Genomic DNA, 27,819 nt, shown 5'->3' with positions numbered 1-27,819 from the left:
GAATGGGGGAACATGAAAGCCTTCATGGGGGAGCTGAGAGCCAGATTTGAAGATGAATTCCAAGACCTGCAGACTGAAGCCAAAATATGGGACCTAAAGCAGAGGGGTGTATGTAAAACATGTACCGCCTCCCCTTAATGAAGGACATGCTGTGGAAAATCTTCACCAAACTAGACCTGAGGAATGCATACTACAGAGTGAGAATCAAAGAGGGAGACAAATGGAAGACTGCTTTTAACTGCCCACTAGGCAGCTTCCAATTTAAAGTAATGCCATTCAGGCTCCAAGGGGGCCCTGTGGTTTGACTTCATGCTGAAATACATCTCCGGAGGGAAGAATTTCCTAGGGGATGTCCTGTCCCCAATGCCCCAGTACAGGAATAAGTGTGAGGAAGTGGTCAATGCTATCATCCCCCAGAAAGCAGCACGTCACTATGGGGCAACAGACTCAGAGATGATTGAGTGAGTTGGGGGAAGAGCTAATTTGAAAAAAACAGAGCCAAACTGCAAACTGACACCTGGTTCATGGACAACCAACAACTCCTGACCTCCCAAAATGGGTTGGCATGGAAACCCCCAAAGTTGTACACCCCCAGCACCAGTGGTGAAATCTAAACTTTTTTGCCACCAATTCTGTGGGTGTAGTTTGGGGGGGAGTCATGTGACTAGGTGGCCATGGCCAACTTTTTTTCATTTTTTAAAGCATTTTTTTCCTACCTATTCACCCAAACCGGCAGGAAAAAATGCTTTAAAAAGGGGACAGGAAAGTTCTGATGATTGTGTAGATCAGCTGTGAGCCGTTCGATCATCAGAACTCCCCCCCCCCACTTTTTAAAGCCTTTTTTCCCTACCTATTTCCCTGAACCGGCAGGAAAGAAATGCTTTAAAAAGTGGAAAGAAGAGGTTCTGACAATCGTGTGGCACACAGCTGATCTGCGCGATTGTCAGAAGCTTTCCCCCACGACTTTTTAAAGCATTTTGTACTAATGTTTCCAGCGAATAGGTAATAAAAATGCTTTGAAAAGTGAAAAAAAGATTTTTTTACTACCAGTTCGGGCGAATCTTAGCATTTTTTGCTACTGGTTCTAGAGAACCCGTAGAACTGGTAACATTTCACCACTGCCCACCACTCTCCAGGTCCAAGTTCTGCAAAGAAGGATGCATGGGGGAAATGTAAAACAGACACTAACCAAAGCCACAGAGATGCAAAAGGAGCAGAAGACAAAAAGTGATCCCTCCCCCAGAAGCAGTTTCATATAGGGGAGAAAGTTAATCTCTCCACCAACACCTAAAACTAAACTTGCCATGTAAAAAGCTGGGTGGGTGGGTGCCATGGTGGGCATGACATGGAACCGCACCTCCACAGACATGGTTTATAAACATATAAAAATAGGAAGGCATACATTTCTTTGATTTGGTTTTTTTAATACTTACTTGATTGATTGATCACCTTATGAGAGAGAGAGTCTAGATCGTGAAACTGACTCCATAGGAAGACTAGAATTATACATTATTGGAATAGGCTAGTTGCAGAATCCTGCAAGCCTGAAAGGTAAAATATTGTACTTTTCCTCCTTTTTATAACCTTCTGAATAAAAGACGGCCTCCAGCAGTACTCCAGAAGTGCCGTTTTGGGCCTCGAAGATCTCCTGGACCACTCCAGAGGCCAAAAGCTGTTGCAGGGGGTGGGGTGTGTGCCCCCCATCTGCACCCCACTTTGCTAACAGAGGCACCACGGGCAGGTACTTTGCGATTTCCAGACTGGCCCTGTGGGCCAGATTTGCCCTCGGGCTTGAGTTTGACAACCCTGTGCTAAAGAAGCCACCAGGCTTCTGGGCGTTTCACCAGCCGACAGGCCAGGGCAGGGGCGGGGGAGTGGCAGTGGTTATTAGGGAAAGTCTCAGACCTCAGGAGGTCATTGTGCCTCAGATAGGCGGGTGTGAGTCCCTCTTTGTGAAGTGGGGCCGTGGAGCTCAGGTGGGCCTTTTTGATACATACCTGTCTCCCTGCTATGTTTCATCGGCCCTGCCGGAGCTGCTGGATGTATTCGCTGGATTGGCTAATTAGTTGATTAGTTGATTTCCCCAGGCTCATGGTCCTGGGGGATTTCAATCTGCCTTCCATTGGTGAGACATCCGAGTCAGCTCGGGAGTTCATGGCTTCCATGACAGCTATGGACCTAACTCAGTTAATTCAAGACCCCACCCATAATGGGGACACACGCTCGACCTGATTTTTGTCTCTGGGCAGTGGATGAATGATCTAGATTTAGGGGATATTTCTATTCAACCCTTGTCATGGTCTGATCATTTCCTCATCAGGCTTGACTTCCATACTGCTACCCCTCGCCACAGGGAGGCAGAACTGACTAGATGGTTCCACCCCAGGCACCTGATGGACCCTGAAAGGTTCCTGATGGAGCTTGGGACTTTTCCTGAATCCCTTGCTCACAACTCGACCGAAGCCCTAGTGGAAGCCTGGGATAGGGCTGCCGCTGGGGCCTTGGATCGCATTGTGCCTTTGCGGCCTCTGACCCGGTGTCGATCCCGGATGGCTCCCTGGTTTACCGAGGAGCTCAGGGAGATGAAACACCGGAAAAGACGCCTAGAGAGTGGCTGGAGGGCCAGCCGGTCCGAATCTCATCGAACACTAGTAAGAATTCATATTAAATCCTACTTAGTGGCGATAGAAGCGGCAAAACGGCAATATTTTTCCGCTCTTATCGCGTCCGCAGATAACCGCCCAGCCACCCTATTTATGGTGACCCGCTCCTTACTTAACCAAGGAACTGGGGAAGACCCCTTGCAGGGTAGGGCTGAAGAATTTGTTCAGTATCTGCAAGATAAAATCGCTCAGATCCGGACAGGCTTGGACTCTGGGTAGATTCGGGTGAGCCGATGGGGATGAATCTTGAGGAGACAATCTGGGATGGGTTTGACCCTGTGACCCCCGAAGGCATGGACAGGATTATGGGGAGATTCAGTGCTGCCACTTGTGTGCTGGACCCATGTCCCGCTTGGTTAGTTTTGGCTTCCCGGGAGGTGACACGAGGCTAGCTCCAGGCGATTACCAACGCTTCATTGAGAGAGGGGCTCTTTCCCACTGCCTTGAAGGAGGCGGTGGTGAGGCCCCTCCTTAAGAAGCCTTCCCTGGACCCAGCTTCTTTAGCCAACTATTGTCCGGTCTCCAACCTTCGCTTTGTAGCAAAGGTTGTCGAGAGTGTGGTAGCACGTCAGCTTCCCCAGTACCTGGATGAAGCTGTCTATCTGGGTCCATTCCAGTCGGGTTTCAGGCCCGGGTACAGCATGGAGATGGCATTGGTCGCGTTGGTCGATGATCTCTGGCAGGCCTGGGACAGGGGCTGCTCCTCTGTCCTGGTCCTATTAGACCTCTCGGCGGCTTTCGATACCATCGACCATGGTATCCTACTGCGACGACTCAGGGGGTTGGGAGTGGGGGGGCACTGTTTTACGGTGGTTCTCCTCCTACCTGTCAGATCGGTCGCAGCTTGTGTTGACTGGAGGGCAGAGATCAACCCCCAGGCGCATCACTTGTGGGGTGCCCCAGGGGTCGGTTCTCTCACCCCTCCTGTTCAACATATACATGAAACTGCTGGGCGAGATCATCTGTGGTTTTGGGGTACGGTATCATCAATATGCTGATGATACCCAACTTTTCATCTCTACCCCAAACCACCCAAATGATGCCCTCAACGTGATGTCCCGATGCCTGGAGGCTGTGCGGATCTGGATGGAGAGGAACAGGCTCAAGCTCAATCCCTCCTAGACTGAGTGGCTGTGGTTTCCGTCATCCCGATTTGTACATCTTGTCCCATCTTTGACGATAGGGGGAGAAATTTTAGCCCCCTCAGAGAAGGCTCGCAATCTGGGAGTCCTCCTGGATACGCGGTTTAGTTTAGAAGAACACCTGACGGCCGTGAACAGGGGGGCCTTTTACCAGGTTCGCCTGGTACATCAGTTGCCCCCCTTCCTGGATCGGGATGCTCTGTGCACAGTCACTCATGCCCTCGTCCTTTCTCGCCTGGACTACTGCAATGCTCTCTACATGGGGCTGCCCTTGAAGAGCACCCGGAGGCTTCAGCTGGTCCAGAATACGGCCGCGCGGGTTGTCATGGCGGTACCTAGGTGCTCCCATGTTACACCCCTTTTAGGCGGCCTGCACTGGTTGCCGGTTGTTTTCCGGGTGCGATTCAAGGTATTTATTTATTTTATTCAATTTATCAGTCGCGCCCTCTCTGCGAAGGGACTCGGGGCGACGGACAATCAAATATATAGGCGTGTGGCATGGAGGAGGTAAATACATCAACATTTAACAATTCAAATAGAAATAAAAGCCACAAAGTTAAGATAAATAACAGTAAAATTACAACAATTAAAACAATTAAAATACCCAAAAGATTTAAATTTACAGTTTAAAATTGCCAGGGAGGTTAGAGAGTTCTAATTAAGCCAGGCCGGCTAGTTGGAACAGGTGGGTCTTGAGTTTCGTGCGGAAGGAGCGGAGATCAGTCGTTGTCCTAATATCTGGGGGGAGGTCATTCCAGAGGGCTGGGCCCATCACAGAGAAGGCCCTACTCCTGGGCGCCGCCCTCTGGCACTGCCTAGTGGACGGCACCCGGAGGAGTCCCTCTCTGTGAGAGCGGATTGGTCGCAGGGATGTATGGGGAGGTATAAGGTATTAATTATGACCTTTAAAGCGCTCAATGGCTTAGGCCCAGGGTACCTGCGAGACCACCTACTGCCACCAGTAACCTCCCACCATCCAGTACAATCCCACAGAGTTGGCCTCCTCTGGGTGCCGTCGGGCAGACAGTGTCGGCTGGTGACCTCCAGGGGGAGAGCCTTCTCTGTGGGAGTGCCTTCCCTCTGGAATGAGCTGCCCCTGGAGCTTCGCATAAACCCTGACCTCCGGTCCTTCCGACACGCCCTAAAAAGTTGGCTTTTCCAGCAAGCCGGCCTGGCCTGTTAATTTTAACTTATTTTAAATGTATTGTCTTTTAACTTCGGTTTGTTTTTTTGGATATGTATTTATTTATTTATTTATTTATTAACTTTTGGGATGTGTGTTTTCTTAATGTTGTATGCCGCCCTGAGTCCTTTTGGAGAAGGGCGGCATATAAATCCAAATAAACAAACAAACAAACAAGAAACTAGGTAAATGCTGCTGTTTTAGAACTGTTATAAACAGGAATTCTGCCCAAATTTTGTCTACTTTTGTACGTCTGGTGAATGGAATATATGAGTAGTGGAGCTGCTTTTGTTTAAGAGAGGGTGGATATAAATCTTACAAATCAGACTGGTGCTAATCCTGCTATTGGGAGGGGCAAGGTCATCCACAGAAATTCTTCTAATAGTTGGAAAGCTCTCATAGACAACGTGGTTGATTGCAGTTTGTGTGCATAGCACATGCAGCTCACCTATCAATTTTTGTTACATGCCTGTTGTTGGATTTGGGGGTGGGCGTTGCCTTCATTTCAGTATTGCCTCATGGTGGCTTCATGGGGTGCACACAATTATTTTTTTACATGTAGACAACAATATATATGATTTGTGCCCCTATCAATGAACCCTTGAAGGCCTCTTGGCAGCATGACAGAATGTGATTAATGTTGCTAGTTTCTGGGCAAGATTTATTTAATTTGTACATATTTAACTCTTGTATTTTAAATTTTATATCATGTAGTATGCCCTATTTTAATTGTGATGCTTCTGACTGTGGGAAGCTTATCCCCCTCCACAGAATGAAATATTCTGGGGAATATTAAAAAAGGCAGAATGTTATATTTCCCCAAAGGAGAAATGGAGAAACATGTTCTTGAAGGCAGAAAGCAGCCCCAGTCTTCCTGCCATAGGAAAACAATTTCAAGCAGAAGCTTGAAGAGGCTGTTTTTTTGGGGGGGGGGGGGGTTTTGGAATGGAGATTTTGTATCCATTCAGAAAGACTGGGTCAATCTATTCATAAGCAAAGAGACTCCAAATAAATAACCCAATTAGGCAAGCTGAAAAGATTAGCTCAGAAAAACACCTGGGATTTCCCTTTTGCCTGAAGAGCCAGCCATGACCCCCACATGACCACGTAGGAATCTGGCAACAGCCATTAAAATATTAAAGGATACATTCTTACATAGGAACAGGAATCTCAATGGCAAAGCCCCAAAGAATGTATAAAAACCCAGCTATTCCAACCCCATTTTGTCAGCCACCCCAAAAACATGCTGCTGTCACTAAAGTTTCTGGCATCCAAATAAATAGAGACCTTCTCTCCTTGCAGCCAGCATCCATTTTATTTCCAGTGTCTTCCTCCCAGCTTGGTGCCAGACCTGAATTTTCTTCCAACATGATACTAATAAATAAACTTATGACAAATTCTGTGATTCAAATGATCATTCTGTGTATGTTCTTACTGGTGCCACAAGTATTTTAATCGACATTCCAAATCGTTTCCTTTAAAGGCTCTCCATCCACCCACATCTTTACCCATGCCCACTCCCCCTCTTCAGCTCCTCCCCAGGAACACAATCATCGCAACACCCAATAGGAAATCTTGTCATGAGCTGAAGGAGCTGGTGGGGAGGGGACTTTTTCCATTGCTTCTTTGATGGCAAGTCGCTTTTGGCACACTCTTCTATACACGTACAAAAGTGTCACAGGAAGGTGATAATGGTTTCCAATTGAGAGAAGGGACCTTCTTTTCATTCCCTCCCTTCCTGCTGCTCCTCCTCCTCCTCAAGCCTGAAAGATTTTATCTTGCTGGCATCTGAGGCAAACGGAAGGAGTTGCTTTCACAAAGCATATTTGGTAAAGCAGTTTTATTTTCTTCCCCCAGTGAGGCGGTAGGGAAGCTACACATACTGGAGGTACATGTTCTTCCTTGGATAGAGATCCGCCTCCTCCCTCCTTCTATGTTTTTCCAAACAATGTTGTAAAACATCAGTATGAGCCAGAGGCTACTGAAGCTTGAACCTGGGGGAGGTGGGCGGGTTGGTGCTTTGTCCCCGTTTCTTGCCAAGTATATTTCATCAGAGTGGGGAGAAGGTTCCCAGGTATATCCGTGAACCATTTTAGTGCCCCCTTTTTAGTGCCTTCTTTTTCCTTTTGTTAGGTCAGTTGGGAAGAACAATACTGTGTGTTTTAGAAGACAGAGAGGCCATTATAGTACCTGGATTCTTGAGGTATGGAGGGATTTTCTGGGTACTTTTATGAACAGTACTGTGGTTACTAGACTGCAGTGTGTAATTGGGGTTCTTTTTTCATCCATGGACTGCTGTGGCCCCTAGAAAGTGTTTTCCTTCCCCTAATTTCTTGGGACCAGAGATTAGTCTGCATTGCAGCCCTAATGCATTCTTTGAATGATTTCTATAAAACACTGTGCAAACCAATATTTTCATTTTCTGATCGTTAAAACAACAGATATTTTTTACTTGAATGGGCTTTTTGTGATTTAGGGATGATCCCTAATTTGTTTTATTTCATTAGTCCTACCTGCCTTTTAGTACAGTACTCCTGCACTTAGTCCTTTTTCTTTCTTTAAAATATAGAATTGCAATCAATTTGACAATTAAAAAGGATATTAGGCATATTTTCATAGACTGCGTAGGATTTTGCAAACATAAGAGATGTGTGAGAAGCTCCAAGCAGTATAAATCACTCATTCACTCTGAGGAAGGGAGGGAGGGAGGGAGAGGGGAGGGGGGAGAAGGCCACTCATGAGATAATATTGTTCTAGACTGAGCTCAGCCATCTGTAATGTAGTCTCTCCTGGCTAGTACAAGCATTGAAAGAGGCAGTGATTGCATAGATCCAGGAGGTGATCACTTCATCCTTGGTGAGGTTAATACTGCCAACCTTACATTAGGCAGGGCATGCTCCCTCCTCAAAAAGCTACTCGTGTATCCAGCCTAGAGAATTATAATCCAGTCTCTAACTTCTAACGTCTTAGAAAAACTATGAGACTTGAACTACAGAGGGCTCGGGATAGTTTAAGGCATGAGCTTGGGATGGAGATCACCAAAGACGTTTTTTTAAAAAAGCAATTGGACCTGGATGATTGAGAATCTACAGAGATATGGGATGGAGACCCCACTGGTTACAGTATTGAATGACTTGTGAATCTCGACCTGCTAAACCTTTTGGTGCTTGTTTGCTATCATCTACCACAATATATATTTGGACTGTCAGTGAGGGTCTGGGATTATGGACACTGTTTTGCAGTGTTTCTATTTCTTCCTGAACTGGCAGTTATAATATTTGCAATTCAATGTGCAATACCAAAAGATTTTGTCCTTGTTTTTTACTTTATGTAACTTCTACATAGAAACATTGGGAGACGTCCTTGGCCAATACTTTTGGGATTAGGTATCATCAATATAATTCCTAGTTTACCATCTCAAGCAGAACATCTCTGGAAATCCTGATCTGGTGCCTGGAATCAGTAAGATAAGTGATGAGTTGACAAAGGGCAATTAAAATCTCAGAAAAATAGGGCTGCGGTTGGTTCAGAAACATTCTGGCACTATGGATATTGCATCTATAACACTTGATAAGATAGCATTTTCCCAAAGAGGTTAGTACAGAATCATATTTTCCTAGATTCAGTAAAAAAAACCCTCTCTCTGTAACAGTTTGCCCCACTCCTGAGATCAGGTGTTTGCCTTGGTATTTTATAAAATGAGGATAATCATCCTTCTGAGATCATTCAGATGTGCCTGATAGTAGCAGCAGTTTTTAAAATTAATTTTTCATTACATATTTTTATTAACTGTAATTATTGTTTTTAGTTTAATAGTTTATTGTATTTCCTGCAAGCTTCCCAGAATTGTGAGAATGAATAGCAAAGAATAGATGTATTAGAGACACATAATATTTAAGAACATGACCCTTTTAGTATTTAAACTCTGCATTCTTTAGCCATGGAGCGTCACTGCGTTAATTGGTTTGCTAGCTGCGCTGAAGATTTACTGCAAGTGATTTAGTACGCATGCTCCTTCACTTTCCTTCACTTTCTCTTCTGATCTTCTGTTCGCCTGCTGAAGGAGACAGGCACATAGCTTTGTCAAGATGTAATTAATTCAGCTAGCAAGTTTTGTATTTTTATTTTCTTTTATATTAAAAATGTTTTTATTAGATCTTGCTTCGGGTTTATTTTTGCTTATTTCAAAAGCATGCTACAAGGAATGCCAAGATTCACACCTCCTTAATTCAAGGCGGAATTCACACCCTAACATGGAGGTCCATGGAGGACTGAGGCAGTCAGAGCCCAAAATGCCAATGAAAAGTACAAACTGCTGCTAACTAAATATGTATTTTATAAATGGGCTGGAATATGAATTTCTCAGCAAGTCACACTGATAAACAGGACAAAAAGACCTGATCCAGCATATTCCAGCCTTTCAAGATCTGTGATTCACACTTGCCAGAGGATTAGTTATATTATTATCACAAGTAATACAACCTTGGATGAAATGTCATGAATCAGAGAGACATTTAGCCCCATTATTGTTCAACTTTATTTTATTTATCTAATTTATTGGCTGTCCATCTTATCAGAGGGTACCTGGGTGGCTTTTCATAATATATTGGTATAATACTTATATCAGAAATACTTCTACCCCATTCACTCTTACAATGGTAAGTTGACTAGCATCTATACTATTTTATGCAGGCGCTGCTGCGAGGCTGCAGTTACTAACAAGGCTTAGAAGAGTTGTGAAATCATTGACCTATTTTTGTAAGAAACACTAATTTTAAAAACACGAGTTAATTATGGGGGGAAAGCTAATGTGATTTCTGATAAAAAATTTTACGAAGTCATGTCCAACCCATCGTGACCCCATGGACAATGTTCCTCCAGGCCTTCCTGTCCTCTACCATCCTCTGGAGTCCATTTAAGCTCACGCCTAACTGCTTCAGTGACTCAATCCAGCTACCTCATTCTGTTATCCCCTTCTTCTTTTGCCCTCCATCTTTCCCAGCATTAGGCTTTTCTCCAGTGAGTCCTTCCTTCTCATTAGACAGCTATTAAGGCACATTAAGTAGAATAGATTCTTTATCTGCACCTTGTACCACAGGATTCCTGGAGACTACAATAGGCTATCGTAATTCTCAAAGGATTCTCAATACAGAATTACAAATAGAATATAGTGAACTCTTACCCAGAACATAGCAGGGACATTTATCCATTTTTTCCCAAGTTTTAAACCAGCATTGTAGCTTGACCAAACTACAAATTAAAAATTTTGTAGAACTTTCACACAATTGGAACTAAGTATCTTGCTATCAACAGTCCTGGAAGGTAAATTCCAAAAAACCTTGATGCAGCATGGGATTGTGAAGACGGGCTCATGTTTTGCTTTATTTTAATTTACACCGACATTTTTGATGAGGTACTAATACCTCTTTTTAGCCCATTGCCTGGATAGACAGAATAATCTAATGTTCAACTTCTTTTCATGGATAAAGATCCTAAAGCAACTCTTGTCATTGCTAAATTTGTAACTGTAGGATTTATGCATTGCCAAATGCAAATTAGACTAGGCACAATTACAGGCCTTTTTATTTTGCATCATATATTTATTTTATTTTGTCTGGTCTGGGGCCCATAATAAGGATGCCTAACTTAACGTTCATGTGATAGTTGCCATTGTTTATTTGTCATTGCTTAATTTTCTTTGTCCATTTCAAGGCTGTGTGTCCAGAATCTTTTGCCCAAAGAATAAAATGTTAACTTATAGAACACATTTCTTTTTCTATTTTTATTTCTAAATATGACATTTTTAGAAAAGTGGCATTATAAAAGTCTACACTCTTCAGTGTGCTTGCACCTACATATTTTTTCAGATTTTTCAAACTCAAGAAAAGATGGCTTGTTCATTAGAAATATGCCATACCAGTAACAGCACATCAGAAGAAAAGATTTTATTTTTTTTGAAAGAAAAAAAGCAATATAAATATTAGAGTATAAAACTTGCATGTTAACACATCAATATCAGTTACATGGATATAAGAAGGATATAAGCATATATATATATATATATATATATATATATATATATATATATATATATATATATATATATATATATATATATATATATATATATATATATATATATATATATATATATATATATATATATATATATATATATATAAGTATAGTTCAATATTAGACACATTGAAGGGTCACGTAAGTGTGTTTCAGTTCACATACAGTTAAAAGCACAATGAACACACATGAAGAAGATCCAAAAGAATATAAAATACTCATGTCCACTACTCAATTACTAAGATTAAACAAATAAAAAGCACATATCACTACTCACTACTACAGTATTTTCAGGTGTAGATGAAAAAATAAACAAGATTAACTAAGATTCCTCTACAGTACTTTGGGAAAGGTCACATGTTAACTACTCAATTACATAAGAAGCTTTAGGCACAACCCAGCAGAGGTGTACCTGCACAAACTGCATTGAGATAAATGGGAGCTGTGTGACAGGAGGACTATTGCGCTCTCATTCATTTAGATGTGGCTCATGCTACAGAACATCCCACTAGTTTGTTGTCTATTTCACTAACTATGTAAACTGTTTCTAGTGCAGTCACCAAAGAAAAAGTTGATGGAGAAGCATTTGGGATCACTATAAAACCTATATGTAGACAAAAATGTCTTGTAGACAAATCCTACTTTCTAGACACGGGGAAAGCATCAAATAGTTCATAAAATGCTCTTAGCAGTGACAAAAACATAGCCAATCAGTTTGGGAGACAAGAAACTTCAGAAACTTGTCATATGTTTAGACTGATCTCTTTTGACTATTTCAAGAAAGCTATTTATTACAAGGGGAAAAAATGTTCTTGGACTAATGGTTTACCCTCCATGTTGGAAATATGCTCCTCTGATTCTTTATGGCTCTTTTGTTGCAATAAAGAAAACCATGAGATAGTACAGGAAACCTACAATATATCTAGAAAGACAACCAATCTTGCCAAGTAACATTACAATTTCCCACCTGACTCAGAGTGCCATTACATTATCAAATGGGCCAGAGTTAGGAAACCTCACTTTTTGTCCATACTAGGCTATGAAATGATGCAGTTAAAAGAGTAAATCTAACCATTTCAAAACATAGTAACACAAATTGCATTTTTAATATTTTAAGGTCTATTCATATCCAAGACAAGGTAGTGGTAGGGCCCTCAAATTTCCTGATTGCATCAATACAATGTCATTTGTTTAATATTTATAAATTTCAGGAACAAAGTGATTGGCTTTGCAATTTGGCCAGTTCTACTCCAGTATACCTTAATTGGACTTGGTCCCTTAGCTTTCCCAAATCAGCCATTTTCTATTTAATATCAAATTGTGAAGATCAACAAACCAACCTTATTTTTTGGCTAAATTGCACAGAGAAATGAAATACACAAGCTTCCCAATCTCTCTGAGGAAGGGCAATGCATCTTGTTTGTGAACTTTACTCACAGACAGTGCTGATGTGGGCACTTGAGAGCATATTAGCATGCTGTTCATGTCATGCAATAAATTTCCCAATTCAAGCTTGGGTGTGAAATCAGCTGTTCTGTAAATGTGAAGTGATTTGCATGCATTTTGATGTGCAGAAAAATGTGAAGCATTCTATTTTTAATGTTCTACCTATAAGATCAGCAGAGCTCATCCAGTTAACAAAGACATCTCCTTCAGCAGTCAAGCAAAGATATGAGCAGTAGTTCACTATGCTCACAAGTGAATGACTTTTTTCTTTAACTTTTTCTACAAAACATTTAGTATACATATACTGTGATGAGATGTGTTGCCTCTTTAGAGATCACTGTAAATCAATCATGAATGGCAGTGTTCTCTGTCTTGCTTATATCTATGACATGTTCTGTGCATGAACATTTTCCCATTGCAATACACTTCTTGCTTCTCAGAAATTACAATATCAGTTTATTTTTTTCTGGACATCATTGGTTAAACTTGTAAAAAAGATAAATGTAGCTGAATCTCATACTCTTATAATAATACAGGATACACACTTCTTTTAATATAAAGCAGGAATTAAAGCACTCCCTATCAATATCATAACAAGGATTCCAGCTGAAATGATGTCTATCCCTCCCCCCAAGAACTTCTATCAAAATTTGGAAAAGTGAGAATTTTTGTAAAAATGGAGGAACTTATATAAATAAAAAAAACTCTGTTCAGAATAATTATTTACAATGAGCAGAGCCCATCCTAAATTTTGTTGGTGATGCAGATCTTCAGGAAAGAAAATGTTTCAAAGATCTGACACCCTTGCATATTACATTGTCCTCGAAAGAGTATACACTGTATTCGTTATTATTCAGATATTTTTCTTCATAAATAACAGCAGTACATCTACTCATAAACTTAGATGACAACAACAATGTACATTCACAATGTACCATATTTTAAAAAAAGTTTAACCACAAATTCACATTCATCTTCCATCCTAGACTATGATCTGGGGGAGTGCTGGAAGAGTCTGCCCTTTAGATTTACGTGGAAGTGGCTGTGTTATCCTGTGGATCCTACTTCTTCTCTTTCTTTCCTGACTTCTTCTTATTTCCCCCTCCAGAGGCTGCTGGTTTTCCATCACGTTTGCCAGCAGAATTGGAGAGGGTAGCAGTGCTCCCAGGGATATACACATTCTGTCTATAATCAGGAACATGTTGAAGGGTGAATTGGGGGCCATACCTGGTGCTAAGCCCCATGGTACCTGCTGTTGCTCCTCCTCCCAGAGTAGAATTTCCATCTGGGTTAGCTGCAGCGGCGGCAGCAGCTTCTGCAAGAGTATTAGGACAGGAAGAGGGGAAATAAATAGGTTTTAAAGTAATACTTGAATGATGTCATGCATATGCAGATTTGACTGAAAAGAACATTTTCTCTTCCCTGCAATTGAAGAGGGATATGTTTTAGTAACGGTCAGATTATATAAACATATCTAAATAAATTTCTAACATCTGCTTGAAACGTGAAGAACAATTGCCTGAATTCCCTGAAAAAATCCTGTATTGTTAGTTTCTCTGGTGAGAGAAGTAACATATATTGCCTCTCCAATAATTATGCATTCCAGTCTCTGGAGCTTCCAAATATATATAGGGTTGACATAATGTGCACATATAGACTTACTGTTTAAAAAGATTAAAACAAAACCAACAAAATTAAAGCAACAACAACAATAACAACACTATCCAGATATATTATACTATGTTTTAAAACCTTGCAAAAATTTTGAACACCTCTTCCTTCTCTCTTTATTCAAAATAAAAATGTAATTCAAGCATTGAATTAAATACAGATTTTTCCTTCAGCATTGTATAATAATTATTTTGGCTATCAACATTCATAAAATATCACAATGCTCAATGTCTTGATAAGTTTGAAATACTGTGGAATTCAGCTTGGCACAATTTATAAATCGTGAATCCACAACAATGGGTCTGAAGTTCTGCTATTAATGCTAAACTTTCAATACCAAGTGCAGTAACAGGACAGACCATGCGAAATAATGTTTTGGCTGCTGAAATATATCTATAATATGTACCTAAACTCTCTCTGAGAAATCTGTTATGGTTGGTTGTACAATCAGACAGAAAACACCAGTCTGGATTTGGCTATCAAATTCTTCTCAAGGAGCTGGAGTAGACTGATATTGTTTGAGGATGTTAAAGATATCATTGCAGGATGTAAACTGTTCCAAGTAAAACTGCTTTTTTGCAATAGACTGATAGTGATTTTGTCAATGCTGATGGTGTTGAAGTGATGTTCCAGAAATTTTGTAATTGCATCCAATTATCCAAACTTTTTTCTTTCTTGTATTATTATTATTATTATTATTATTATTATTATTATTATTATTATTATTATTATTATTATTATTATTATTATTATTATTATTATGCTGCTTGATTCACGTCATTTTAAGAGCAAAATAAACTAATTTCACATTCTTTAAAAAACCCTTCCACTGAAATATGAGAACAGAGTATTTGAGCACTGTATGTTTTATTATTTATGTTACAAATTCATTCAATATCTTGTTTCAGTTTATGGAATAGTTAACGTATATACAGAGAACCAAATCATGAAACAAAGTTTATTAGAAAGCATGAAAAATTTTATATCCAGAATTGATAAGTACTCCAAGAATGTAAAATAAGGAAACAGTACACAATGCAAGAATTAGCAAGTTCTGGTATCATATAAAGGTAGTCCCTGACTTACATCATTTAGTGTTACAATGGCATTGAAAAAAGTGACATGAATATTTTTCACACTTATAACTACTGCAGAATCCCCATGGTCATGTGAGCAAAATTTAGATACTTGGCCAACTGATTCATATTTAGGATGGTTGTTGTGTCCCAGGGTCATGTGATCACTTTTTGTGACCTTCTGAGAAGCAAAGTGAATGGGGAAACCATATTTATTTAACAACCATGTTACAAATTTAATAACTGTACTGATTTCACTTAACAACTGGGGCAAGAACGGTTGTAAAATAGGGCAAAACTCACTTACCAAATGTCTTACTTAACAATAGAAATTTTGGGCTCCATATTGGTCATAAGGACTACCTGTACCAATTTATAACTTCTAAGCCTTAAATTTCAATATGCATAGTATTATCCATTTTACAGTGCAATTAAAGCACAAAGACTTCTCAGACTTACATATGGTTCCAAACCATTCAATCTCATTCTAGAATATATTTAATGTAATATTTTTTATAATATGCAGTGACTTTTGATTAGTTTAACGTAAGAGACACTTTAGCTTTCTTGCCATCAAACAGAAATCTTTTGCAGTACATTTTATACTAAATTTAAAGGGTTTTGAAGAGGGATAGGAATACAGTACTAAAATAGGCTAGATTATTTGTGAAACCAACCATTTGCTGATGCTAAAATCATAGCCTGAAGCATTTCAGTATCAAACTGATTGTTTGGCCAAGTTCCATTTTCATCTCCATTCTGAGATCTGAAAAGAAAGAAAGCAATAGAAATATATGAAAAGTACAATAGAAGCAAAATGAAAAAAAATGTATTTTTATTTATTGATTTTATGTATATGCTGCTTTGATTTCTTCACATAATTTGTATCAAAGTTTATTCTTAATATTTATACAAAGACCACTCCCCAATAAGTAGATTAACTTCTCATATATTAATATTACTTAAATGAACTAATTCACCAATACACATTAGTTCCTGGAAAAGTACTTCTACATCATGGAGGTTATGAAATGAGCAGTTCTGTTATGTCTGTTCAGATTCAAAGTTCCAATTTGATTTCCTTTTATGCAGTTTCATCATATTTTAATTGGCTGTATCCTGGGAGACATGCCAATTTGTTTTTTAAAACCACTGGTACATGATTGCATAAAGAAATGCAATAGGGTGAGTGGGAGAACAGATTCAGAAAGTGACAGGCCCATTCATAAGTCAAACCTTTGCAATGAGACCCTTTCTGACTGAAGAGATGGGGGCCTATATTACCCTTTTATACCTGCAATTGTCAAGCTACCGATAGTTATTCCCCAACTTGCACTTGTGCATTTCATTTCTTTTTTCTCACTGAAGAAATTTTAATTTCGTTCTATTATTTTCAGCTCATTTTTCTAAACTATCAAGATTGCTATAAAATTTGTTCAGTATTCTGGAGCAATAGCTATCCCACCCAGATGCTTCATTTGCACATTTGTAAGAATTCCCTCATCTCTTTACAGAAGGGTTTAATAAATATGAGTATCTTAATATTTGTAGAATGAGGGGGCATCTCCACTAGGAAAGGATATATGAAATGCAATGGACCAGCTGTCAGACTGTAAATAGCCAGGTCCAAATAAAATACGTTGGGTTGGGAATGGTATGTGCGGATGCATGAGAGGTGCCACATGGGCCAGGAAGAGTGGGCACATGTGCACAAGGGTCAGGGACGCTGCATGGGGGGAGGGGCAACATGAGTTAGGAAGGGTGCAAATGTCTGTGACAAGTCAGGAAATTTGTGGAGGAATGGTGTATGTTAAATAGGGTGCCTGGGTGTGTGAGAGTATATGAGATGTGCTGTTCAAGTCATGGATAATGCACAGGGGTGGTTGAGAGGATGTCTTAAGATATGCCATAAGGGATGTGGCTTGGGGGAGCATTTGAAGAGTGGTATAAACTGGGGAAAGTGCATGGGGATCCCCTTCTCCCTGTTCCTCCCTCCCCTCTCTATTCCTTCTTCTCCTTCCCTTCCCTGCAGGCAACTGCTGGGTGGAGCAGGGAACAAGAAATTGCAAGTCATTTGGAAGCTGTCAAAGAACATTCAAAATGAGCATGGTGAGACCACAGCAGCAGTCCAAGAGTACAGAAGCAATCATAGTTTCCCCAAATTCCATTGCCTTGTAATTCATGGGTCCTGGATTCTGGACACACTCTGTAAGTTCAGACCATTTAGCAATAGCAATAGCACTTAGACCAGTGCTTCTCAATTATTTTCTGTCATGCCCCCCCTAGGAAGAAGAAAACATTTCGCGCCCCCCCACCCCCGCGCGACTGTAAATAGTATCATTTGTCTATAACAATTATTGTTCCAAATCCAATTACAACTGCAATGATATGATATAATCCTTTCCTTGTCCTATCAACAGGATCAAACAAAAATACAGTCCAAATGTTTCCTATAAATAGGACATGTTATGAACTTTAATAGTGAAAAAAAATCTTTCAAAGTTCGAACCCTTTTAGATAAAGGATAACACCCACCAGATACAAGGAACTTTGAGATTTTCAAAAGACTTTTTAAAATGCTATTTCTGTTCCTTGGGATACCGTGTTTCCCCGAAAATACCCCAGGGGCTTATATTTTTTTGACCCACGAAATATGGCCTTGGGCAGCAACGCAGCAGCCATGAGGTGACCAAGCTTATGAGCAACCGCCCGGCAACCCCCCTTTCCAGCCGGGTACAGCGCCGCTGACCGACCTAGCAGTACCTGGAAGGCACCAAGCAACGCGAGCACCTGTTCGCCGCCCTCCACCTCCCGCGGCTCGGTGCCTTCAGAATGCCCCTAGGTGAGTGAATGGGGCTCTGCATGGCTGGAGAGCGAAGTTGACAGAAAGAATGAAGAGACTTTTAAATGAATTTATACTCATAGACCACGTTCAACAGTTTGCTTTTCCTCTCCCCGCTCGCGCGAAGGGCATCTGCGCTGCTGGCGCCGTCCGCCGCTTGGGGTTTTTTTTCAAAGCACGGAGGATTGATGCCGCTCTGGAAGTACGCTCTATGGTTGTACAATCTGCAGCCCACAACCATAGAGCGTACTTCCAGGGCGGCATCCATCCTCCGTGCTTTGAAAAAAAAACCCAAGCGGCGGACGGCGCCAGCAGCGCAGATGCCCTTCGCGCGAGCGGGGAGAGGAAAAGCAAACTGTTGAACGTGGTGGCGGGACCCCGCCTGTTGCTCCTGGCTCCTCGTTTGCACCCAGATGGAAAGGGAGCCTTCGCGCCCCCTTTTATGGAGCCTCGCGCCCCCCCTGGGGGGCGCGCCCCACTATTTGAGAAACACTGACTTAGACTAATATGCCACTTTACAGGGCTTTACAGCACTCTCTAAGCAGTTTACAGAGTCAGCATATTGCCCTCAACAATTTGGCTCCTCATTTTACCCACCTCAGAAGGATGGAAGGCTGAGTCAACCTTGAGCCTGGTAAGATTTGAACTGCCAAATTGCAGGCAACCAGCAGTCAGCAGAAGTAGCCTGCAGTACTGCACTCTAAGCACTGGGTCACCGTGCTCATTCAAGGTACTTTCCTTCAAAAATTGTTGCCTTATGATGCACTATTTTTCCCAATTAAAGGCTATGGAAACAAGAATTTAGATAGATGATGAGATAGCTAGCTAGCTAGCTAGGCAGGCAGGCAGACATTTTTTCCTTGAAGAAACGTTATAATGAATAAGAAGTTACTGTAAGAACTACAACAGGAAAAACAGTTCTTTTGGAACTGAGGCAAGGATAATACAATACTGTCAATGCATACCTGTTTCACTTATGCATTCAGAAAGTATTCAGACCCCTTTCACTTTTGTCAATTTTGTTATGCTGCAGCCAGATTCTACATTTGTTGAAATTCTTTTTTTCCTCTCATTAATCTACAGTTGGTATCCCAGAATGACAGTGTGAAAACAGAAATTTAGAAATGTCTGTAAATTTATTTTAAAAAATGAAATATCACATTGGCATAAGTATTAAGACCCTTCACTCACTACTTTGTTGAAGAACCTTTGGCAGCAATTACAGCCTAGAATCTTTTTGAGTATTATGTGACAAGTTTTGCACACCTGGATTGATGGATTTTTTGCCATTCTTACTTGCAAATCCTCACAAGCTCAGTCAGGTTGGATGGTGACTGTTGGTAGATAGCCATTTTCAGGTCCCTCCAGAGATGTTCAATAGGGTTCAAGTCAAGGCTCTGGCTAGGCCACCCTAGGACATTCACGGAATTGTCCCTAGGCTACTCCTATGTTGTCATGGATGTGTGATTAGATCGTTGTCATGTTGGAAAATGAATCTTTGGCCAGTCTGAGGTCCTGAGTACCGTGAAACAGGTTTTCATTGGGGAAATCCCTGTACTTTGGTCCATTTAGCTTTCCCTCAACCCTGACCAGTCTCCTAGTCCCTGCTGCTGAAAAACATTTCCACAATATGCTGTTGCTGCCACTACCATGTTTCACTGTTGGGATATAGTTTCACATATAGACTGGGTGAAACCAGGTTTAATAGCAGTAATTATGTGAAGGATCTTGGAGTCTTAGTGGATAACCAATTAAATATGAGCTAACTGTGCAGCAGCAGCCAAAAAACCCAATGCAATCCCAAATTGCATTAACAGAGGGACACAATCAAGATCAAGTGAGGTACTACTAATACCACTCTATAAAGCCTTAGTAAGACCACATCTGGAATATTGCATCCAGTTTTGATCAGCACACTATAAAAAAGATGTTGAGACTCTAGAAAATTGCAGAAAAAAACAACCAGGATGAATAGGGGACTGGAGACTAAAACATATGAAGAACGGTCACAGGAACTGGGCATGGCTAGTCTAGTGAAGAAAAGGACCAAGGGATACATGAGAGCAGTGTTCCAATATTTGAGAGGCTGCCACAGAGAGGAAGGGGTCAAGCTATTTTCCAAGGCACCCAAAGGCCAGACAAGGAATAATGGATGGAAACTGATCAAGGAGAGATTCAACCTAGAAATAAAGATAAGGTTTCCTCCAGACATAATATTTAGAATTGAGGCCCAACAGTTCAATTTTGGTTTCATTAGACCAGAGAATCTTGTTCCTCACAGTCTGAGAGTCTTTCAGGTGCTTTTTTGCAAACAGGCTTTCATGTGTTTTGTGCTGAGGGGAGGTTTTTGTTTAATCACTTTGCCATAAAGCCCAGATTGGTGTAGGGCTGCATTGATGGTTGTCTTTCTGGAACTCTGTCCCATTTCCATACAGGATTTTGGAGCTCAGTCAGAGTAACCATTGAGTCCTTGGTCATCTCTCTTACTAAGACCCTTCTCCCCAGATTGTTCAGTTTGACTGGACGGCCAGCTCTTGGAAGAGTCCTGGTTATGCCAAACTTCTTCCATTTGAGAATTATGGAGGCCACTGTGCTCTTAGCAACCTTCAGTGCAACAGAAATTTTATTGTAGCCTTCCCCAGATCTGTGCTTTGCAATAATCCTATAGCTGAGCTCTGCAGGCAGTTCCTTTAACCTCATGGCTTTTGCTCTGCTCCAGTATACATTGTCAGCTGTGAGGCCCTTTATAGAGAGGTCAGCGGTGGGTTTCAAAAACTTTTAGAACCCATTCTGTAAGTGTGGCCTGTTTTGTGGGAGTGGCTCGGTGGTCATGTGACTGGGTAGGTGTGGCCAACTTGTAAAATGTGGTGAAACTCACTTAACAACGCTCTGTATATGGGTAGTCCTCGACGTACGACCACAATTAAGTCCAAAATGTATGTTATTAAGTGAAATATTAGTTAAGTGAGTTTTGCCCCATTTTATGACATTTCTTGCTACATTTGTTAAATGAATCACTGAAATTGTTAAGTTAGTAATACGATTGTTAAGTGAATTTGGTTTCTCCCTTTGCTTGTCAGAAGAATACAGAAAATGATCACAAGACTCCAAGACTGCAACCATTATAAATATGAACCAGTTGCCAAGCATCCAACTTTTGATCACATGACCACAGGGTTGCTGTAACGGTCATAATTGTGAAAAACAGCCATAAGTCCCTTTTTTTCAATCCCTTTGTAACTGTGAACAGTCACTAAATGAATTGTTGTAAGTCGAGGATTACCTGTACAGTGATTCTATTATAAACATGACAGGATTTGAAGAGATGAAAGATGGATTCAAAATAGGCAAGCAAAACCAGTTAACAATTTCAGATATGCAATATAGCAATATAGTATATTAACCAAACAGAGAAATATGGACAGGGTGTTGAGAAGTATAAAATCATAGAGGGAGGCAGTCACAAATTTAGACAAGATTGTAAAGGATAAGGACATTACAAGACAATAAAAATCAGAATTGATAAGATAATGCTCTTCGCAATGATAAATATTGCCATGAATACTGGATGAAGAGTAAGAAAAAGAAAAAGAAGAAATATCTATATAAACTTATACAGATCAAGAAACTTTAAAAATCTAGAATAAGGCTGCAGTATAGTACAAAATCTTACAAAAGTAAATGACTTTACAACCGAAAAGAATGAAACTGTGGTATTGTTGCTCTTCTCACATCAATTGACCCAAAATTAGAGACAATAACAAAATTATAACCTATGCTTCACTACACAGTTTCAAATCCAAATAGATTAAAAGGATTCTGACAGGATCCTCAAGACTCAACCAGGATGCAACAAAATGAAAGTATAATCCACTGTATTGAAGGGGTGTCTTATAATATTTTATTTCTGATTTTATAGGCTTTAGTCAACTTGTTCTTTGTGCTGTTTGTTATTATAGAAGTTTTGGGGTTTTGTGAGTTGATCTTCAGTGAAACCTGTGGTTTATTATTGGTTTGTCTGCTAATGAGAATGTTTAGGAAAGGGAATTTTTTGTTTTCTTATTTTCTGAACTTGATTCTATGAAGTGTGCTGTTTATTAGATGTTATGTGTATTCTAATAGTTCTTTTCCATTATGATGAATTTATGATCTACATAGCATATCTACATTTTGAATTAACAGAGGGATGGATTGGTGACAATGTGACTGCATCAAGGAGCTATTGAAATAACTGAAGATTTGCCTCCTTCAAGTCATTGTGATGCTAGATAAATCTGTTGCTTGAACTGTAAGAATTATAGAATTATAGGGCTGGAATGGATCTGGGAGGTCTTCAAATCCAACCCCCCCTGCTCAAGACAGGAGACCTTATACTCGACTTACTACCACAATTGAGCCCCAAAATTCTGTTGCTAAGCAAGACAGTTGTTAAGTGAGTTATTTTTATGATCTCTCTTGCCACAATTGTTAAATGAATCACTGTTAAGTTAATAACATAGTTGTTAAGTGAATTCTGCTTCCCCATTGACTTTACTTGTCAGAAGATCGCAAAAGGTAATCACATAATCCTGGGACACTGAAATAATCATAAATACATGTCAATTGTCAAGTATCCAAATGTTGATCACCCGACCATGGGGATGATATAACTGTCATAAGTGTGAAAAATGGTCATAAGTCACTTTTTCAGTGCCATTATAACTTTGAATGGTCATGAAATGAATGGTAGTATGCCGAGAACTACCAATCTCATTCAAACTAAATAGTTGTCTGGTCCATTCTTGAAAACCTCCAGCAACGGTTTACCTACAACTCTGGGAGACAAGCTGTTCCATTGATTAACTGGTCTCACTGTCAGGCAATTTTTCCTTGGTTCTAGGTTGGCTCTTTCTTTAACAAGCTTCCACTCATTACAGTACTTCTTATCCTGCCCATAGGTACTTTGGAAAATAAGCCCACTCTATGACAGCTCCTCAAGTACTGGAAAAAAGCTATCAATTTATCCCTAATTCTTCTCTTTGATAGGTTAGACATGTTTAGTTCCCTACTCACAAATCCACCACTTGATTACCTTTTCAGGATTTTCCCAGGTATTGATGTAAAGTGATCTGCCTATAGTTTTCTGATTTATCCCCCCCCCCCCTTTGCAGATTGGAAACACATCAGCTCTTTTTCAGCCTTCTGCTGTAGAAGCTCTGAAAGATTTCATTCAGTGGTTTCAAAATCACATCTGCCAGCTCCTTCAGAATCCTGGGATATAAACTATCTGGTCCAGGTGATTTGTACTAAGTCAGGGTGGATAATATGCTCTTACTAATTCCTTGCCTATTTTGACTTGCATACCTGTTCTATCTCCTTTGGTGCTGCTTTAAGAAGTTGGGCTATTTCTTCCTTTTGAATAAAGATAGAAAGCAAAGAAAGTACAAAATCACTTTTGAGGGCTCTGAATATTTTCGTTCCCTTCACATCATTGCATTCTACATAAACAGGGGACAATGTTAAGCAACTTTTAAAAGTTTAACATTTACACATTTATTACAGTGCCATTATCCTCAGTGTTTCAAAGTTCCAAAGGAAGAATTTAGAATTTCAAATTCACAAAGGCTCAAATGTGGAAAAGAGAAAGTTCAAATTTTAATTTCAATTTATTTGTGCTTCTAGACCGCCCCCTCTCCCAGAAGGGACTCGCAATTGCTATGTTCTAACCTAGTTAAATGAAAATCTATTCCAAATTCTTCTGCTCTGCCTCAGAGTTTCATGATTCTGAAGGATAGCTTTAACTGATGTAGAACAAAAAGGAATAAGCAAATAAAGCCAATACTTCTCATCATACCTGTGTAATTGAGAAAAGTTTCATCTATTGACCCCTTTTCAAGTATACAAATATGTTTCTCAGTTATCCAGAAGTGGGAGGGAAAAGGCTAAACTACTGAATTTCTGATTGCCAAGTAGTTGTTAAATATACAGTTGTTAAATAAACACTTTGGAGATAAATGTTACACTTTTTATATAGGCAATTTCTGCATTAAGTTATTTACATTACATTTGCATATTATATTCTGCATGGCTTTGCTTTTAAAGCAGTTGAAATATTTCTGAAAAGAAGAAGTTTTGACTAACAGAGATAGATTGTATATTACATATACTGGTACATATAAACTTACATATGTAAGATCATAATAAAATATGTAAAATGAACTTTCCAACTACAGCCAAAATATTTTTGTTTATTAAAATCCAGGTGCAGAAACAGTTTAACTAATAATACTAATGCATACGTAGCGTTTCTGTAGTATGTTCAAATATTCAAAGCACTGAATATATTTATCAGATTATATTCTTACAGTGGTAATGGAATAGAAATAAGGAACTTGTAGTGCTTCCAATTTTGCTCAAAGTAAGCAACAGCCCCAGCCAGCTTGGCCATTCTCAAAAGAATGATGGAAACTGTTTAACAAAAAATGCAGAGCTACAAATTTCCCATCTGATACAAAGTAAATCAGTGTTATGTCTATGGAGGTTCTCAAATATCCAGGTCATGATTGTCCCAAAAGTGCTTTTTCCAAAAAGCAATTGCACTTTCTTGGGTTTGTTTTCTTTAAAAACATTACACTTCTCATCCAAGAAGTGTCTTCATTTCTACCTGACTGGTTGAGAATATTTATATAATCTTTCCATTCCTCACCATTCAGTTAGAACTGAAGAAGTTTATTGGATGAAAAGCTTAATGTTCTTAAAGGAAAAAAAAGAAAGTCCAGTTGCCTATTGGAAAAAGCACCTTTGGGATAAATCAGTTTTACTATCTCAAGATTGCAAGTAAGAAGGCTAACTCCTAAAAGAATAGCAGAGATGAATTCTGAACCAGGAAAATCAGAGTGGTGTTCAATCTATTAGTTAGTACAATAATAACTCTCAAAAATATATAGTATATGGTTTCTACTGGCCCGAGTAAAAGAACTAGATATGGACAAGTAGAAAAGCAGAAAAGGTAGTCCTGCTGGTAACAAGGAATTTTGAGAACCAAGTGTTCCAGGACTATAAGAAAAAAATCTTCAATCTATTATCAGAGAATATTGTGACTGAGACCAAACATACAAAATGGGTTGTCATGTAGAACATGGGACAGAACTGTTCAGAGTTTTCCAAAAGGCAAGAAACAAAACAGTAGTATAAATTATAACAAAGTAGAGTGTGGCCGGATATCAAAAAAATATTATAGAAGTTAGGGTTGTTCAAGAATGGAAGAGACAACCTATGTCTGCACTGAACAGGTGATCTGCTGGCACGCAAACTGTCAGCTCCAGCTGATTTTCAGCCTTCTGGAGGGCCGGGAGAGGCCGCTTTCACCCTCCCCAGGCTTCAGGAAAACCTCCGGAGCCTGGTGAGGATGAAAATGCCCCCCCGGCCCCCTGGAGGCCCTCCAGAAGCCGGAAACAGATTGTTTCTGAACTTCCAGTAGGCCTGTTGAGCCCTTTTTCTGTGCTCCCCAGGCTCTGGAGGCTTTCCTGGAGCCCGGGGAGGGCAAAAACAGCCTCCCCCAGTCCCCCAGAGGAAATAACAAGCTCAGATTGGAGGCAAATAGTGCAGCGTGCATGGGGCGGGAGCGTGTGGGGGGGGTGTGCATGCATGCACATTGGGGGGGCACTTTGCATTATGGGTGCTGGCACACACGTGCCCTATCACACACGCACCCTTGCAGTTTTGGCACCCAACAACAAAAAGGTTAGCCATCACTGTTCTAGAGTTTTCATTTTTAGACTACATTTTTTATCATTTTTACTCTCTGAAAGTAACAAAATATCTGAAACTTTTTGTGTGAATGTTACTAATACAATTTGAATTGGCAAATAACAAAATGTAGTTTCCTATATTATTTCTTACTGTTCATTAGTAAAATATTTGAACAATTTTAGCTTCAGTTTTGTAACTATAAGTAGAAAAAATATTGGAGTATTTTTGGAATATGCATGCTATTTTGGGGCCATGCACAATCAAAAATGAGTTTACATAAGAACCAGACTTCACACTTTAATCTTTGTACATATTCCAGCATGTTCCAATTGATAAAGATCTAGAAAAGTCTACTACTTCCCAAGATATTTTCATGTACTTTTATAGCACAAAGGTAACATCCATTTATAAAATACTTTAACTGTGTAAAGCAACTTACCCACTAGTTCCTGGTCTCTGAGCCTGAGAAAAGCGCCAGTCTGTGTTAGGTTGTGCTTGCTGGGGAAAAAAAAAACATAAAGAGGAACATATTTCTATTTTTCAATTTAAGCACAGTATCCTCATTATTACTACAGAATATTAAACAAAACTATAACATATGGCTAGTTAATGCTTTGAAAGTTTTATTTATTATAAACAATATGCACAAGTATATAATGACATTTTCAAGCTATTTCCAAACAGGAATATCTGATTAAATAGTCTGCTTAAAAATGTTTGCTTGTTTATTCAAGAGCACTTCAGTATCACCATAATCTGAAATATTCTATAATCTATTAGAAAAATCATTCACAAAAATTATACATAGATGAAATAAAACATGAAACAAACCTGAAATAGCATAATTGAATATCACCAATAATGATTAGGGGAGGATTGATAATGAAAGAGAATTGTTTCACTATATTTTTTCCAATAGAATGTGGATGGGTACAGGGAAAAAAAGGGGGGAGGGGGAGATTCAATAGAAACATAGTGCATATAGGTAGTCCTCACTTACCAACTACAATTGGGACCCTCAGCTCCATCACTAAATGATATGGTTGCAAACTGAAACATCATATGACTGCACTTAACTAATGATGTTAGTTCATCAGTTCCAGATGCAATCATTAAGCAAATTACTGCAGGTTGTTAAGCATGATGTCATGTGATCACAACTCGTGACTTCCTGCCATCTTCACCATTGACTTTGCTTGTCTGAAGGAAAGGTCACAATCAATGTTGCAAATAACAATCACCAGACTGTGGGATATGACAACCATTGTGTGTGTTAGTTGCCAGGTTCCCATATTGTGATCACATGACCACAGGGATTCTGTGACAGCCATAACTTCAAGGACTGGTCTTTAGTCTCCTTTTTCAACACCATTTTAACATCAAATGGTTGCTGAAGGAGTAGTTGCTAAGTAGGGACTACTTGTAATAATGTTTAACTTACCCACCACATTATTAAAAGATATCCAATAAGTTAATCACATAGTGAAACTTCTGAAAGTTTTGCCAAGATAACTTCAGGGATTTGCTTCAGCAGTCCCCAAGAGTCAACACAAAGACACAAAACAAAACTTAAATGAATGGATTTCTGAAAGCAGCAGAAACATCTTTTTTCTGTCTCACTGAAAAAAGTCATGCTTTTTTTCATGAAAGCTAGACACCAGTGCTTCTACAATTTCCAAAACACAATTTCTAACCAATTCTAAGTGGGTACAGCCATCATGGATGTAGTTTTCTGTGTCAGCTTTTGAAGAATCCCCCCTGATGCTATAACGATTAAGATTGTGTATATATTACTTCATATATGTAAAACTTCTTTTAAAGTTCTTTTTTTAAAGAAATGCCTATATAGTACTATACAGCCAATACATAAAATAATAAAACAACTTAAAGTCTATCTGGATTCTGTTCAGGAAAATAAAGTTCATAGAATTTTCAAATTTTTCTTTAAAGACCTAAACCAAACTTTGTAGAGTTCTATAGCACTCTTCAC

The 27,819-nt window shown here is 39.7% G+C and overlaps 1 protein-coding gene across 15 annotated transcripts in view; it reads right to left on the bottom strand.

The window, feature by feature from the left end:
• Positions 1 to 11,128: 11,128 nt before the first annotated feature.
• Positions 11,129 to 27,819, bottom strand: part of LOC309390750 (protocadherin gamma-A4-like) — a 227,671-nt gene continuing 210,980 nt past the window's right edge. For 11 of the 15 annotated variants that reach the window (XM_081950425.1, XM_081950441.1, XM_081950438.1 and 8 more), the window contains exons 2-4: positions 26,269 to 26,327; positions 15,934 to 16,022; positions 11,129 to 13,824 (exon numbers count right to left, since the gene is read on the bottom strand). In XM_081950425.1, the coding sequence (XP_081806551.1) occupies positions 13,571 to 13,824; positions 15,934 to 16,022; positions 26,269 to 26,327 (402 nt within the window). In that variant the 3' untranslated portion in view covers positions 11,129 to 13,570. The remainder of the gene's footprint in view (positions 13,825 to 15,933; positions 16,023 to 26,268; positions 26,328 to 27,819) is intronic. The other 4 variants (XM_081950433.1, XM_081950434.1, XM_081950436.1 and 1 more) reach the window with 3 other exon arrangements.

Source organism: Natrix helvetica (genome assembly GCF_964273705.1).
Source record: "Natrix helvetica genome assembly, chromosome: 4".
In the NCBI taxonomy this organism is placed as follows: Eukaryota; Metazoa; Chordata; class Lepidosauria; order Squamata; family Natricidae; genus Natrix; species Natrix helvetica.
Note: the sequence above shows the minus strand (reverse complement) of the source record. Positions and strands in the feature narration are given on the sequence as shown.